The 17785-nt window shown below is 36.7% G+C and overlaps 1 protein-coding gene across 2 annotated transcripts in view; it reads left to right on the plus strand.

Annotated features, from left to right (window-relative positions):
- The first annotated feature begins 4140 nt into the window (after positions 1-4140).
- LOC123525204 (phosphatidylinositol 3-kinase regulatory subunit alpha-like) overlaps positions 4141-17785 on the plus strand; it is a 312914-nt gene continuing 299269 nt past the window's right edge. For both annotated transcript variants that reach the window (XM_053538091.1, XM_045304060.2), the window contains exons 1-2: positions 4141-4221; positions 17293-17706. In XM_053538091.1, the coding sequence (XP_053394066.1) occupies positions 17328-17706 (379 nt within the window). In that variant the 5' untranslated portion in view covers positions 4141-4221; positions 17293-17327. The remainder of the gene's footprint in view (positions 4222-17292; positions 17707-17785) is intronic.

The raw sequence follows: 17785 nt of genomic DNA on the forward strand, positions 1-17785 counted from the left end.
ATAATTTCAGGGACCAGGCAAATCACTAAATGTTTCAAACCAACAATCTTCAATTAATAATAAAAAACACAAACTCGTATAGGCTGGAGACCTTATACTTGACTGGTCTTTTTGTTGAAGTTCCCGTCAGATCTTTGAATCAACAACATACGAGTCCTATCGCATAGATGCTCGGCCTCTGTCCTCTTAATTGAAGTTTATAACTCTATAAGAATGCCCTGACTCCTGGAATGCTCAGCGCCTATATGCTATCATATGTAGCATTCAACTACCATATAGGTATATCCCCGATGCCTTGGCTGTACTTCGCCAATAACGCTGAACCGCCTATAAGCTGGAACTCTCCTACTCTCAGTAGATTACCAAACTCTGGGTCTCTGTCTCAACTTTTCGATGCTCAGCCTATATTTGCTATATTCTATAGCATTCAACTACCATAAAGGTAAAACTCCTATGCGCTGGCCCTATAGCTCGAAACCTTGTTGAAATTCTGCAACTCTTCTTTAGTCTATGAACTTCAAACGTCTTCTTTTTAATAATTTATCCGCCCTGACAGGGTAGTTGCAATAACCTCCTCCTCAAGGTACTGGGATAAATTATTAGTTGAATCCTCGACGTGTCTTCTTCGATCGCTGGATACCGAATGAATTCTGTCATCTATCTATCTATTTATACCCTAGCAGACGTGCTATTTATAGAACTTGTTTCTGATTGGTCCCAATCTAAGAAGAGTTTAACAACGAGTACTTGCTCTATCAAATTTCTGGTTCCCTTTAACTTTTGTATATGGCATAATGTGTGATGCTGGGATCCAGTTATCCATATAATGAACCCAAATCAGTCACAAATGACCCAAGTTCTATTATTTACAGTAATTCAACAATAATTATAGCAATGATAGCATGGAAAGGGAGTCAAGCACTATCTGTGCTTAATGTGTTACGTTATCAATATATCAAATATACAAATTATTCTGACATAGAGCAAGTTAAAAGATCTGCAGTAAGATATGTTTATAATGATTACAGTTACACCAGTAGTGTTTCCAAATGTTAAATGAACTAAACTGGCAAACCATAGAACAACGCCGTAAGATCAGCGTAGTTACAATGTTGTATAAGATCCAACAACACCTTGTTTTTGTGGACCATACTCACCTTAGAAGAACTAGAAACCTGAATATGAACCTGAATTTGATACCGTATTCAAAGACACACTATCATGCAAACTCCTTTTTCCCCAGAAGTATACGTCTGTGGAACAGCCTCCCTGTGTCTTTGCACGCTAGTCCCAGCTTAAAGATATTTGCTCGGCAGCTGCCACTCTTCTATCAGTTCTAATTTCAACTTTCTGTTTTTACTTTTAACCTGGCCTGTAAAATAGTTCTTTTGCTTTATCTTTGTGATGCACATAATTTTGTGCTTTTTTACTATTTCAATAGCTATCTCTGAAAAAGAAATCAGTCTTGCAAAAGAAACATCTACAAAGTACCTTGGAGTCAATATCCAGTCCAAATTGTATTGGAATGACCGCATCAATAGAATATCAGTTTTAATAAGGTAAATAACATGCTAGGCTAGACCTTTATAAGATTCACCACAATCTAATTGACATCGAAGCATCAGACTTATCAGAGAGGCAAATGACACCAAGCATCCCTTGCAGGACAGACGGTAAAGCTCATCTACTGAGCAATTCAAGAACACTTTCTTTCTAAGAGCCACCCCAGTGTGGAATACCTTACCAGCTACTTTCACTGAGGCTCCCTCGTTGACATCATTGAAGTGGGAGTTGTACATAAAATAAATCCATCCATATCCACTACCGTCCATGAACAGACTCAATCAAACTGCGCCTGCAACATTTTACGTTTTTGTTGTGTTCCCACTTTTTCTATTCTATATTAGGCACATTTTTATTTAATGTATTCATCAATGCTATTTTTTTCATTGATAAGTGTACACTTAATAATTACGCTGACAACAACACACGATCTTTTAGCACTCCGAGCTTAGACCGGCTGATTCAAGTCCTGCAAGTCGAAAGTAAAATCCTTATTGACTGGTATTCTTTCAATGGTATCATGGCTAGTCTAGCAAGTGATGGCAGCTGTAAGCGGAACTGACAAGCACAACACACGCTGAAAGGGTGCTAATCAGGTCATTTCAAATCTGATTTGAGAGATATTCTGATTTTTTTAAAGATATTTTTTAACTATGGCACCTTTGTCCCATATTCCTGGTCACCTTGTAACTAATTCTTCTTTTAAGCAGTTTCAAACCAAATTTGGTAGGATTAACACGTTCCTCATAGATTTTATGCTGTAAATCGTCATTTTTATTTGTAGCCTATTTACTTTTTGTTGACCTACACTTGTTATATAGTCAGTTAAAAAGGCTCTTCAGAGCTTGCCCCATGTGGTTCTGGGACGATCTATGTATGAAAAGAATTGGAACCACTGCCTTACCCTTGCATGATCGTAAGAGGCAATAATAGGGTCTTAACACTTTGTTTTGCTATAACTCTGTGATTCCAGCAGGTATGCAAATTTTGATTCCATTCCTCATGTTTTTATTTCGATGTAAATGAGATGTGAAACCAAAATTTGTAGTCCTGTTTGGCGCCATATAACCTATACTGTGTTGTGTTATCTTAAATTTTTCAAGGGGTTCAAGAGTTACAGAGCGGACACGAAATTGCTAATGGATGGACGGACGGACACCGGCGTCATAACATAATACGTCCATTTGGGCTTATAAAAAGCATACAAGACCAATATGTGAGACCCCTTTTGGAATACAGCAGCACAGTATGGCACCCTTGGCAATTTTTTTTAACAAATGATATAGAAAGGGGCAAAGAGCTGCAGCTAGACATGTCATGAATGACTACCGATAGTTTTTAAATCCTACCAGGACTGAACTGTTTTGATATCTGTCTTCTGGCCTGTTTCGTCGGGCCCTTAAGGGTGTTTCTCTTGTTGCTCTGTCTTCTGAAAAGGCATTGAGTACATACGTTTTTGGTTCTAAAGGTTTGCTTTTTATATATTTGTACACGAGCATTTTGTGTTTTACATGCCATGCCTTTTTGTTTCCATTACGTGTGTTAGAGATTCACCTGGAGGGGATTACTTTTATTTACACTGCCCCGTGTCTTTGGAACATGGTGGGGTTTGTTCGTTTTGTCTTCATGTGTTGGCTTTGTGTGTGCGCGCGTGTATGTGTGTATGTGTGTGTGTGTTTGTGTGTTTGTGGTGTGCATGTCTGCCTGCTGTGGGTTTCGTTTTGGGGAGGCTGCGTTTTTGGTACGTGGCATTCCCTGTTTGATATTTGTCTTTGTTTTTTCACTTGTACCAGAGTAGTGTCACAGCAATGCTTACATCACTAAACTGGCCAACTTTAGAACAAAGAAGAATACATGCTGAACAAGATCTCTAACGGCCTTATCACAGTAGACCACAACCAACTAACACTATCCAGAAACAATAACTTCTTTATGCCATTCTCATGAAGACAGTTTCACAAACACTCTTTGTTCCCTCGCACAATCAGATATTGGAATGAAATAGGTTATAACACACTAAATAGTTGTTGTTCTTTATTCTATTTAAAACTGACCTAATTCCAATGACCGCAGCACACATCAGGACCCATTTTAAATTTCTGTAACCTACATTTTCTTGAAGAATATTGTCAGTACTAACTAAAAATCAAAAGAAAAGTGGGGGTCATGTTTGATGCAAGAAAAATAATTTTAGTCAAACACACAAACTGCAAAATCAGCTAAAAAATGAGACCCCAAATTATACTGGTGGTGTATGATCTACGTTTTCATGAAAAATTTTGTAATGTTATTTTTTCATTATGAAAATGCTACCTACATGTCAAGCATAGACCTGTCATGCGATTTTAGCAAAAAAAATGCAAAGAAAATAAGGAAAATAGCTCTACAGAGCAAAAAAACTGAGGACTATTTGTATCCGCCATTATGCGATTACCATTTTTTTCGCGCCATTTTTATTTTTAGTGTCTGTATGCCTAAAGAACAACAACTATTTAGTGTATTATAACCTTTAACCGAGAAGTCCAAAAACTGGCATCTGCTACCTTCACGTTATTTAATTATTCACAAATACAATTTATTACACTGTCACCGTATATAAATGGTGAGATTCAACTTCCTTTATTAATGTTTTGTTAAATTTGAGGAGATCTCCCCGGTGTAAGTGATTCTAGAATACTTCTTTTCAAATTCAGAAAACGATGATGTTTCTTCAAATAATGACAATAAAGGAAATCCTGACAACCGGGTATAGTTCCAGAAATTGAAAATGATACCCGGACGATCACTGATCAATTTGAAAAAGGAAGTGTCCAGGGTTGCTAAAAAATTGAGCTTCAGAGCTGTTTATATGCTGTTACGATCTCTGAGCTGAGACAAACCACGTATTTTAATCTGATTCTATCCAGCAGTCCTTCACAATATAATTTTAATATGAAATTATGTCCTGCCTCTCCGATGGGAAAACCTAGTCATACGGATTCTTTCTGCATAAATCGTGTTCGTTCTGATATTTTCAGTAAGCCTGACAGTTTTTTGCTCCTGTTATGACAATTAGGAACAAAGGCAAATGTTTTAAAACAGGGCGTTGTTATATAGCTCCATTAGTCCAAATAAATTATAGAGTGATAACAATATAAAATAGGCAGTGGCTACGATTACGGTACCATAATCCTAGCCTCCTTTTCTAGGATTACGGAAGTTCCGTATTCCTAGACACACCTATGAGGATAGGCTAGGATTACCGAAGTATTTAAGAGGCATTAAATATATGTTAAGACATGCATGTTGATGTTTATCGACATAAAATAGCGCGGAAACGCAAAACATACAGTACGACCAAAGTGAAAAGTTCCAGTGGACACCTATCACCGCGATATCAAACCAGCGTGTTCAAAGAAATTTGACCACCCAGCTGAGTGATTTCACCGCAAATCGCGGTGAACAGCGTGTCCGGACACGGTGCTCGCCGAACACGCTGTTTCGCGGTGAAATTGGGGCGAATTGATCCATTCCCACTTACAAGCGCCTAAGAGCGCCTCTATCTATTACCGCATGGAAGCGCATAAGAGCGCCACTATCGATCTCAGCATAGAAGCGCCGATAAGCGCCATTATCCATCTCCACATGCAAGCGGCATAGAGCGTGTTCATTTTTGACATCGATTTGTTTATATTTCTGAACAAATGATCCGTACGAATAACGGTACACATTGTGCATTCACATGTTATCTCCAATTTCCGGAAGTAAAAAATACCTGTTTCTATTTAAAGTTAGGCCTTAAATGACATCCAGTCGCAGGACCCATAAGTCACATGCGCTGGTATTTCCCAAAATCATTGGTCAATATAAATGTTTTATCGAGCGCCCTCTGAAAAATATAGTTCGAAATTGTGCATTGATATGAAGGCCAATGTCCCGGATGACGTGACATAACAGGTAATTTGAATATTAGGCCCACGATTCAGCCGATTTGATAACCCATAAAGTACGCGGTCAGGTGCTCGGCCTTGAAGTAGTCCGTTTATGTATCTAAACAAAATGGCTGCATCACGTAACATAACAATCGAAGAATTTGTAAACTGTCAAACAGATTCAGTTAAATATGAATTTAAATTTGATTTTGATGCCTTTTCGTCGAAGTCCAACATTAGTGTTGCCTCAAGTCTGTGTGATTTTAACTTTAACGTCCCTGACTCGGATCTTGAGACCGTTCTGCTTTTGATGAATGGACGAGGAGAATCACCCCCATAACGACACGTACTTACAAAAAATAAGGCAGACGATGATTTTTTTTTAGCATTGGCAATACAGTTGAAATGTTTTATCACGTAAAAAGTTCAGTGCACTAGCATTTTCTAAATAGCTGTTGAAACCACATTAATTTGTCATTAAATATTTTTATAAATTACACATATTGTAGGATATGATTTATTTATATAGGTATACAATTATTTAATTTGTAAGTTAATATTTTATGCCAAAAAAATCAATTTAAATTAGTTTTTCTTGGTAAATTTTGTGTTTCTGTAACTTTTCCCTATCATTTTGAAAAAACTATACCAGGTAGAAAAAGAATAAAAATAAAATTTTATAATTATTTTGTAAACATAATTTTATTAGCATTAAATGTCATATATGTATATAGCCTCATATAAAACGAAAACCTGTGTATCGATAATGCTTACAGAAATCATTTTGTGTTCATTATATAATTCATATATGTACTCACTACTGACAAAAATTGTTTATTATTCATTCTGTATTATTTTCGGCAAGATTAAGATATTTGCATATTCATAATATTTGCATATTCGTTGTAACATATGTGATCTTTTTCGTAAAATTTTGTCTGTGTAACAGCAACAAAACATGAAATAGAATGTACTGTTCAGTTTTAACAACTGCACGTGTATTTGTCACGTTATGTGTGTGATTATTACATGAAGATTTATAGAATATGTCTGTCTTGTCTGTATCTTGTAATTGTTGGTATCGTTTGTATCTATGCACTTGTTATGAATAAGAAATAAAAAATAAAATGGAAGCATAATATGAGAATGCAACATAGCAAAATAATTTTTTCTTTCTAGTGTAAATCATTCTTGGTTTTATTTGTTTGAATTTTTGTGCTTCCTAATAAATGATATATTCCGTTAAACTTCGTAAAGAAAAAAATGAATTAATAAAAGATAAAGAAGCCCGATTCCCTTCTCTGGTGTTGTGCTGTATTTTCACTCTTGTTGAAAGTTTCTACCCGTAAGTATAGATAACAACTACTTTACTCTTTCATTATTTATTATAATCCATATGGAAATGATACATATTTATTAGTGGCTTTAAAACACCCTGTAGTGAACGGTCCAGTACGATGGCCAAAAATCTTGTCTTATATGATTATCACTACTCGTGTAGTTCAAGCTGGACTGTCTAGCTGAACGTGCCTCACGTATGACTAGCTTTATGACCATGCGGGGCTGTACTAGCCACTACCGCGTCTTGCTCCGAAACTTCACTTCTGCTTTTTCTATTTTTTATGTACTAGTAGTTTGTGTGTACCTGAAATATAAAATAATAATTACTTCATTACTTTTGATTTATCCCTTATTTTATTGTAAACTTCACGATAATAAATTATTGCAAAATGAAAATAAACGAGACTACATGTACAAGTGAAAATGAAATTGATGTAAATATCGAACAACTTGCATGACTTGAAGTTAAATGCAACTGTTTTAAACTGCATTTAATAGAAAGAAGTTTTACTCGGAAACTGTCTAAATACTCTTTATTGATAATGAACATATAGGCCGCATTGAACAGGCATCGGCAATTATCTAATTAGCACTTGTTAACCAACATGAACTTATTAATCATAAGTAACTTTCCAAATAATTTCTCAACATGTGAAAATGGGCGAACATGCTAAACGAAAGAAAGAATAAGACAGTTTAATTGCAATGGAGGTGAGAAAAACATTAATGCCAACGTGTATTATTAGTAGTAATTGTTAGCGGACGTTTTAACAATTTTACATAAAACTATAAACATAAACAAAGGAAACAAAACAGTTTATAATTACATATCTTTTAAGCTTAGTGTTTACCTGAAAACAGAAAACAGTATTGTTAAAACAAAATATAAGAGCAAAAAATATTTTTCTACAATGAAAAACGGGTTTAACTGAGACGATCTGAACACGGAGAATCACCGCAATTGCACACCGCGACACACCGTGTCGGCCGATCGATAGGCAGCAAATAAATGGACTCGGTGTTTGTTTCGATCTGCTAGGGTGTTCGGGACACTGCAAACGGACAGAGTCAATTGCTTTTTGTCGCAGAGGTCGCGCAAAAAAATGACTTTTCATCTTGGTCGTACTGTAGAGACAAAATCCAAAATTTTATGTTATTTTCTATTCTACTTTTAACCTCAAAAACCTAAAAGGATAAAATATATTGTATTTTAACAACTTTTAACAAGTAGCACATTAATTTTCAAGTTTTACTGGTAGACATTCAAATGAATTACTAAATCAAGGTATCCCCTAGTGAAATTTAGAGAATTTATTTTTCAAGATTTTCTTTCTAGGTAGCTGATTCTTAATAGACCTTGCAAAAATAGAATAAACTTTTGTTTACACTCCACTTACCTAGAAGGTTTTCACTACAATTACAACTGTATTGTCCAAAAAGTAGTGTGTGTATGATCGGGTGAAAAAATCGGGTCGCGAAAATATATGACAATTGATTTTAATGGTATAAAAACTGTCAACAAGGTTTTGGTACTTTATTCAATGAATGTTGATGTATAAATGTGTTTTGGGAGGTTTTTACATACAAAACATACCATTTCCTGGCAGAATCATGCATTTTATTTTTACCGAGGTACAGACAACATTCATGTTCTAAAAATAGTAATGGGTTGGTTTTTCTAGCAATTATTTATGTGATTTTATTACCAAAGAAAACTTTTCTTTGAATAATCAAACATTCATTTCAGCTGGGAATTATTATGTGTTATGACTGGGAGCGTTTTGCTACAAATTGGTAAAAAATGGAGCCTAATTGGCATTGAGAATAGGCGGATATTCGGTCCTGTGAGACAGGTGGATAAAGCCCTGCTTGTCTAATCCCATATTAAAACAAACAATAAATCATGTTATCAAAATTCACCTGTGAAAAACAACTCTTTCCTCCAGCTACATGTGTGTCAAACATGTATAATACACAACAGTCGGTGACGCTTTGATTTACTGTGTAAACACGTTTGGCAGTCCTCGGTAATTATCAACCCAGTCATAATAATAGTGCCGCGAAGAAAAAGTCTAAAAATTGATATTTTTTGAAAAGTGGGAGAGTTATGGTTCAGGTCGGGAGACGGGAGGCAAGGTGAAAAAATGAAATGAATGTAGATCTAATTATTTCTAAAAATTTGTCAAGAATAGACTGATGATGGAAAATGAGTTAAAGATTATAGTGATATTTGGGGACCGTGCTCAGAATGTAGTCCCAAAAATGCACCAGAGGCCAACATTTACATGCTAATATTTAAAACTGTCAAGGATATCCCCTTCAGTACATACACTGCCTACACTGTGCGCTATGCCTCAATGATCATGCCTTTGCTGTCAATTTATTTCTCTAATACAAATTTCTGAATCCGGGAATGCAAAGTTTAATTTCATTTCATGTGTTACCAATAGTTTTAAAAAAAAAAGAAGAAGCAATTTACACATTAAGCCTGCGTAACGTCACGCTCATCCTCATGGCATCAGCGCATTTGGATAATGTCAGTGCAACATCAAGTCAGACGTAACAGTATTCATGCTTAATAGCAAACTTAGATTTTATTTTTAAAACTCATCTTTTTTAAGAGAAAATGGACATCACTATTAATAGGAAACTAGTATGAAATTAGCCCGCCCGCTTAGCTCAGTAGGGAGAGCATTGGTCTATGGATCGCGGGGTCACAAGTTCGATCCCCGGGCGGGGCGTATGTTCTCCGTGACGATTTGATAAAAGACATTTTGTCTGAAATCATTCGTCCTCCACCTCTGATAATTCATGTGGGGAAGTTGGCAGTTACTTGCGGAGAACAGGTTTGTACTGGTACAGAATCCAGGAAGACTGGTTAGGTTAACTGCCCGCCGTAACATGACTGAAATACTGTTGTAAAATGGCGTTAAACCCAAAAAACAAACAAACAGACTAGTATGACATTAGGTGCTATATCTAAATGGCAGATATCTCTTGATAAATCAACAGTGCCCCATAAAAATTTAAGAAGTGGTGTTATTCAGGGCTCCAGATAATTTATTTGTCCAATGAGTATTTACTCATCATATTTTTTGTGAAAGAGTAAAATTGTAAAATCTGAAATTGACAAGGAGTAATTTTACCCTTGAAAATTTATACTGAATGTGGAAAAAAACAACAACCAGAAATAAGTTTTATAACATATTTATTGGGTACATAGCACCCATGAATTTGTTTGTAGTTCAGTTTCAATTCAATATTCAAGTTTTTGCTTCTTTTTTCCCCTTGGTTTGCTTTGGCTTCATTCACCAAAACATATGAAAGTTCAATATTCAATATAGATCTACCTTTAGTTATATTTTTTTGATCATTATGCCCTCCTTCGAAGGAGGGGTATATTGTTTTGCAGATGGTCGGTCGGTCGGTCGGTCGGTTGGTATGTAGACCAATCCGTTTCCGGATGATAACTCAAGAACTCTTGGGCCTAGGATCATGAAATTTGATAGGGAGGTTGGTCATCACCAGCAGATGATCCCTATTGATTTTGAGGTCAGTATGTCAAAGGTCAAGGTCACATTGACCCTGAACAGTAAAATGGTTTCTGGATGATAACTGAAGAACGCTTGGGCCTAGGATCATGAAAGTTCATAGGGAGGTTGGTCATCACCAGCAGATGACCCCTAATGATTTTGGGGTCAGTTTGTCAAAGGTCAAGGTCACAGTGGCCCTAAACAGTAAAATGGTTTCCGGATGATAACTCAAGAACGCTTGGGCCCTGGGATCATGAAAGTTGATAGGGAGGTTGGTCATCACCAGCAGATGACCCCTATTGATTTTGAGGTCAGTATGTCAAAGGTCAAGGTCACAGTGACCCTGAACAGTAAAACGGTTTCCGGATGATAACTCAAGAACTCTTGGGCTTAGGATCATGAAAGTTTATAGGGAGGTTGGTCATGACCAGCAGATGACCCCTATTGATTTTGAGGTCAGTATGTCAAAGGTCAAGGTCACAGTGACCCTGAACAGTACAACGGTTTCCGGATGTTAACTCAAGAACGCTTGGGCCTAGGATCATGCAATTTGATAGGGAGGTTGGTCATGACCAGCAGATGACCCCTATTGATTTTAAGTTCAGTTTGTCAAAGGTCAAGGTCACAGTGGCCCTGAACAGTAAAACAATTTCCGGATGATAACTCAAGAATGCTTGGGCCAAGGATCATGAATGTTAATATGGAGGTTGGTCATGACCAGCAGATGACCCCTATTGATTTTTAGGTCAGTATGTCGAAGGTCAAGGTCACAGTGACCAGGAACAGGAAAATGGTTTCTGGGCAATAACTCAAGAACGCTTAGGCTTATTGTCAAGAAAATTGAAATGAGGTTGGTCATGACCAGTAGATGAATGACTCCTATTAATTTTGAGGTCATTAGGTCAAAGGTCAAGGTCACATTTGTCAGGAACAGTTAAATGGTTTCTGATCTTCTTGTCCAAAACCACAGGGCCTAGGGCTTTGATATTTGGTATGTAGCAAAATCTAGTGGTCCTCTAGCAAGATTGTTCAGATTATTTCCCTGGGGTTGAATATGGCCCCACCCTGGGGGTCACATGGTTTATATAGAGTTTTATAGGAAAAAAACTTTGAAAAACCTCTTGTCCAAAACCACAGGTACTAGGGCTTTGATATTTTGTGTATGACATCATCTAGTGGTCCTCTACTAAGATTGTCCAAATTATTCCTCTAGGGTCAGATATGGCCCCACCCTGGGGGTCACATGGTTCATATAGACTTATATAGGGAAAAACTTAGAATCTTTATGTCTATAACCTACATCATTCAAATTTGGACCACATGTATTGTTTTAAGTGACAAGATGAACTTTGACATGAGTTGACCTTGATCTTGACCTGTGACCTACTTTCACATTTCTGTAGCTACAGCCTTCAAATTTGGACCACATGCATAGGTTTGTGTACCGAAACAAACTTTGACCTTGTTATTGACCTAGTGACCTACTTTCACATTTTTGAAGGTACAGGCTTCAAATTTGGACCATATGCATAGTTTTGTGTTCCGAAATAAAATTTGACCTTGATTTTGACCTAGTGACCTACTTTCACATTTCTCAAGCTACAGCCTTCAAATTTGGCTCACATGCATAGCTTTGTGTACCAAAATGAACTTTGATCTTGAAATTGACCTAGTGACCTACTTTCACATTTCTGAAGCTACAGGCTTCAAATTTGGACTGCTTGCATATTTTTGTGTTCTGAATTGAAATTTGACATTGATTTATACCTAGTATCTACTTTCACATTTCTCAAGCTACAGCCTCCAAGTTTGAAGCACATGCATAGTTCTATCTACCGAAATGAACTTTGAACTTGAAATTGATCTAGTGACCTACTTTCACATTTCTCAAGCCACAGCTTTTAAATTTGGATCACATGCACAGTGTTTTGTACCGAAATAAAATTTGACCTTGATTCTGATCTTGAGCTAGTCTTGAAATTTGGAACATTAAAAAATGGCTCAGTGGTCGGTGCCAAGATCACTCTGTGATCTCTTGTTAGGTTAATAGGTTAAAGGTTAAGGTCAGATTGGACCAGAACAGTACAACTTTTGTTTACAGTGAGCATATAATTTCTGTTCCTTGTGCAATTACTGAATGCATCAAGGGGGGCATTTCGTGTTCGATGAGCTCTTGTTTTTGTTGGTTTAAAGAATTCATAGTCTTTGTTCACTTTTCCATTCTTAAAAAAAGACATTTTTGTTGTTTACGCCGCAGTGGAAGTTGATATTTTAAATCGACGCCGCTTTAAAATACACTACCGTGCCGTCAATATTAATTCCCAACTATTTGATTTACGCACGCATTGAGTGTATAATAAAGTTTAACCTAGGTCTACCTGGTACCATTCAATGCATGTGTATGTTCAGTGTTGGAGAATGCCTACCGTGCTCTGTTACATGAAGCATCCAGATGAATCAGATTTTGTTTCCGCTAGTAAAAAGTAAATTATTGCATGCGTTTCTGTAATTTCATATACGTTTTTATACACTTAAAAATTATCAGACATGCGTATATGCATTATTTCAAAGCATAATTTACGCTAATACGCATCTTATCTGGAGCCCTGTTATCGTAATGGCAATATCTGGTATTACTGATTCTTTTTATGAAGTTTAATGTTCTAGTAAGTTATTAACACAATTATTTGCATTAATGATAATCCATAATTTCTGAATACAATATCAGTTTATGACCTTAGACTGCATTAAAAATTAATAATCAACAAGTGAAAATTTGGCAAATTTATATTCTTGCCTACCTAGCCGGGAAAGTCCGAGCACGAGCCAGGGATAGATATTCCTGTCTTTCCCTAGTGAAAAACCTTGTCTAAAATAGCATGCACTCCGGTGATGTCACATAGTACTGGCACTATTATGACGTCATAAACTATACAAATATAGTTTATAACTATACAGGAAATACCCAAAACTATTCTTCATCACAATCTATTTTGAACCCTGGCAGAACACTGGTTAATTATACACATTAATGATTTCTGTTCCAATATTTGCAAAATTCATGATAAATGATAATAATAAAAAAATAACTGGTCAAAAAAAAAGAAGAAAAAAGAAGCATCTGGCGGGGATCGAACTCCGGACCTCGTGCATGTGAGGCATATACGCTCATCACTCAACCACGGGGAACTGTGACGTAATGAAGACAAACTTACGTATATAAATAAATTTTGTTACGGCAGCGTTACAAGATTCGTTTCACATTAACATTTATGTGATTACTGGTTTTTCTACATAAAAAAATTAACTGGCGATGATTTTGTTATTTAAACACTATATAGTATTGTACATTATTATTCAATATTGAAATAAATTAATCATCCGTAAACTCATTAGGTAGACTATGAAGAAACCCGAATAACACCGATTCCATTAATACCACGAATTTTCAACTCGTTAGAATAAGAAAAAAGAAAGAAGGTAATGCGGCGCAGGTAGCTCTGCTTTTGATTGTAACAGTAGGCCTAAGTACACTGGGACCCCGTTATAACGCTGTCGTCGGGGTCCAAGGTTCGAGACCAGCGGATATAGCGGGGGTTAATGTATAACGCGGGTTGATCATATCAGCGGTATATGCAATATCCCACCCACCGGTAATGTATTAGACGTATTTTGGACGCTGTTTTATGTTAATAAGAGATAAGAATCGTATAAATAGGACATTTATTTACCTTAAATGCTACTGAAAAATACATTAAAAGAATTATAACGCTTTGTCATCTCATTTTGTCGTGATTCTAAAAGAAAGTTGGAATTGTGTATCCCGGAAGTAAACATATATAACGCTGTGTGAGGAGTGCGCGGTCGTGAGAATTACATATGCAATGCAGTTGCACTGGGGGTTTATGTAACTAAAAGAGAAAAAACGCGGACAGTCTTAAAAAACTTAATTTTGAATACATGAAGAAAATCGATAAATAAGATAGAAAATTGTTAAATCACCGTCGTTAATATACGATATTAAAAAAGGGAGAACATTCTCGGTATGGCTTTCAGCGCGTCGAATCTTCGTTAATTCCAATGAACTGAGTGTGATGATTACGAAAAAACGGCTGCATTTTATTACAAAACTGGGCCTGTTGTTCGATTTTTTATTCACTCAAGTGATCATGTCATCCGCTTAATTGGTGCCAACTTAAACGGTTTGATAGTTGACTTACCAATGTTACACGCTTGTTATGCAAACAATCTAATTTTGACATGGTACTCAGGGATATAAACTAGCTATTTTTACTTAGGGGCCCAGACTGTAATAAAAGAAATTAACATTAGGTATATGGGCATTTTCTCCAACAATTTAGGGGCCCAGCCCAAAATATAGGGGCCATGGGCTACTGGGCCCCTGCTAATTTATATCCCTGGTACTGATTGCCTAATTGTTAAATGTCTACATGTATTCAAACTTTAACAAAGGCAATACCCAAACAAGTAAGCTAGCAGACAATTATTGATTTTTGTCACAGTTGTCATGGCAAAGGTGTTAAAGTACAAAGTATACAGGTGCATGTAGTTTTAAAGCTGGTTATGATCAAATTAAATAACATCCGCGGATTCGTTTTTTTTTTTGTTTTGTTTTTTTACCCCCGAAAATTCTGGAGCCAAGAGCCTACCGCGTTATAATGAATACCGCGGTATATCGAGTAGCGTTATAACGGGTTTCGAGTGTAGTTTTATTTTATCGAATGTAGTCTTGAAAATTATTTACTGTGAACTTCACGGCAGCAGTTCCATGAATCATGGGTAGAAAACAACAACAACAAAACAGTGATGGTATAGCAAATATTCCCATGTCATACGGTATATAGGTTTCCTTTGAAATATACACATATACATTATTTATAGACGGAAAATTTTTCCGTATAAAAACACCTAAGTGTAGTGTAATCGCACAACCAAAGCATGTTAAGTTTGACTATTTTTTGTCAAATTAAATGCCACAGACTCTCCTTTTACTTGAATATATTTTCTATACATTTCACTTTTTGGAAGTGTCTACCCATCCGGTAACCGGACGCCTAGCCTGCGTTCTAGCCGTCTGGTAACCAGGCGCCCAGGCTGTCCTGTAGCGGTTTCTAGCCATGTGATAATCAGTTTATTTATGAATTTAGTATTTTTAAATGAAAGTATTTTATTATAATTTACATAATTATCACTTGAGCAATATTTGTGTTAAAAATGCTGTTCTTACAGTTGTGAAGTTACCTGTTGCTGTTTAAAAAAAAATTGTTCTTGTTGTGCTGTACTTGTGCCGAGACGAACATTGACAACAGAAGTTTCAAAGAAGATGGTAATGATGAAATGTTACTTTACAGGATATGTGGTCAAAATAATTTGACGGTCAGATTGTTTTATATTTGTAACAGGCAATCTAACCATCATAACTATGAAGGACCAAAATAATGGAGGATAATTTAACACAGTGTAGTTAAAATGCTGAAATCAATTTAAAACTGTAAAAAGTCTTTACACGAATATTGTCTGCAGCCCGGACTTGAAGCCCTCAATGGTTGTGGCTGCAACAGTTTGAGCTGGGAGTGTGTTCCATAGTCGACTGATACTTGGAAATTTCAGTTTGTTGTTAACACAGTATATCTTGTATAGGCAGTTTAAAAAAGCAGATCAGTTAGAAATCCTTTTAAGGTATTAATTAAAAAGAGTTCATATTTTATGTAAGGTTTTTTGCACTTAATTGAATTTCAGGTGCTGGTAAGCATAGATAGATACTCTGCAGTATAAAGTTCTGTCCATTTGAGTTTTGTTGCCATAGACTGCACTAATCCATGAGAATGCTTCATTGACTATTATGACACTTGTATGATCCATGAACTACATGGCATCTGTATAATGCATTTGTATGGTCCATTTACTTTATGACACTTACGGCTCATGGACTGTATCATGACACTTGTATGGTCCATAGATTGTATGGCACTTGTATGATCCATGTACTATATGACATTAATTTTGGATGTTTTTATAGTGAGACAAAAATTGTCCCGACCAGAAACTAATGTATCTTGATCTCTTTGAAACCATCTGTTAGATGTGCAATAAACCATTGCTTTCAAGGGATTTTTTTCAAGAGGATTTTGAGTCAGTCATACCGGCTCAAGGTCAAGGTCACAACTCTGAAGGTCAAAGGTTTTAGCCTTCCATTTCGTGTCTGCCCTGTATCTCCTAAACCCCTTCAAGGAATTTTATAAAACTTGGGTCAAATGATCACCTTATCAAAACAATGTGCAGAACTTACGAGTCAGCCAGGCTGGCTCAAGGTCAAGGTCACAGCTTAGGGTCAAAGGTTTGAGCCTTCCATTTTGTGTCCACTCTGTATCTCCTAAACCCCTTGAAGGATTTTCATTAAACTTGGGTCAAATGATCGCCTCATCAAGAGCTCATGAGTTGGCCATGTCAACTCAAGGTCAAGGTCACAACTCAAGGTCAAAGGTTTTAGCTCTGTATCTCCTAAACCCCTTGAAGGATTTTCATGAAACTTGGGTCAAATGATCACCTCATCAAGACGTTGTGCAGCATTCATGAGTCAGCCATATCAGTTCAAGGTCAAGGTCACAGCTAAGGGTCAAAGGTTTACCCTTTCACTATCCATAACAGTGGAGTGGGATTTAGCTGTCTTTCAGGCTGCCGTGTTACTATTGTCAAAGAAGCAATTCCTAGTGTCTGTTTGTGGTATCTAGGAGGGAAGTCAGGTTTTACAGATAAAAACCTCTACTGAAATTTGTTTCGCTCATTTATACGGAAGTACACATGTTTTACTTTTCCCCCGGACAGTCGGACAAGCGTTAATTTTGAGCCCTGAAATCTGAGGGAAAAAGTAAAAATTATCTCAACTTGAATTTCTTATAACTATATGACTTGTTTGTTTTCAGATTGGTACAGTTAGTTTCAGAAAATTATCTTAAAAATGGTGAGATCAGTGGAATCCAAGATGGCAGATGTGCATGTGTATGAGGCGAGGTACCGCTACAACCCTGTGGATCATGGTGATGATAGTAATACATACATGCTGGTTGAGCAAGGCGATATACTTGAGGTGCTTGGCAGAGATTTAATGGGAATGCAGGCAGAAAACCCACAGGAATGGTTGAAAGGGTACAATGTTTCAAGAAATCTACAGGGTCTCTTCCCAGGTCCTTATATGAAGTATCTAGGGGTGAAAGGTCATGACGGAGAGGTTATGGACCCACCACCAGAGTTGCCACCTATCCCACCAAAAAGCAGATCAACTTCCTCACAACCACCTTTACATGAACGACCAGAGGAGTCCAACAACATAGGATCAGGTCAGTTTTTGTTGTTGTCTAAATTGGTCCCAGTTTGTTTAGAGGCCAGTATCAGCAGGTATCCTTGCCATACGTCCAT

This window comes from Mercenaria mercenaria, chromosome 3 (genome assembly GCF_021730395.1).
Source record: "Mercenaria mercenaria strain notata chromosome 3, MADL_Memer_1, whole genome shotgun sequence".
NCBI classification, from domain to species: Eukaryota; Metazoa; Mollusca; class Bivalvia; order Venerida; family Veneridae; genus Mercenaria; species Mercenaria mercenaria.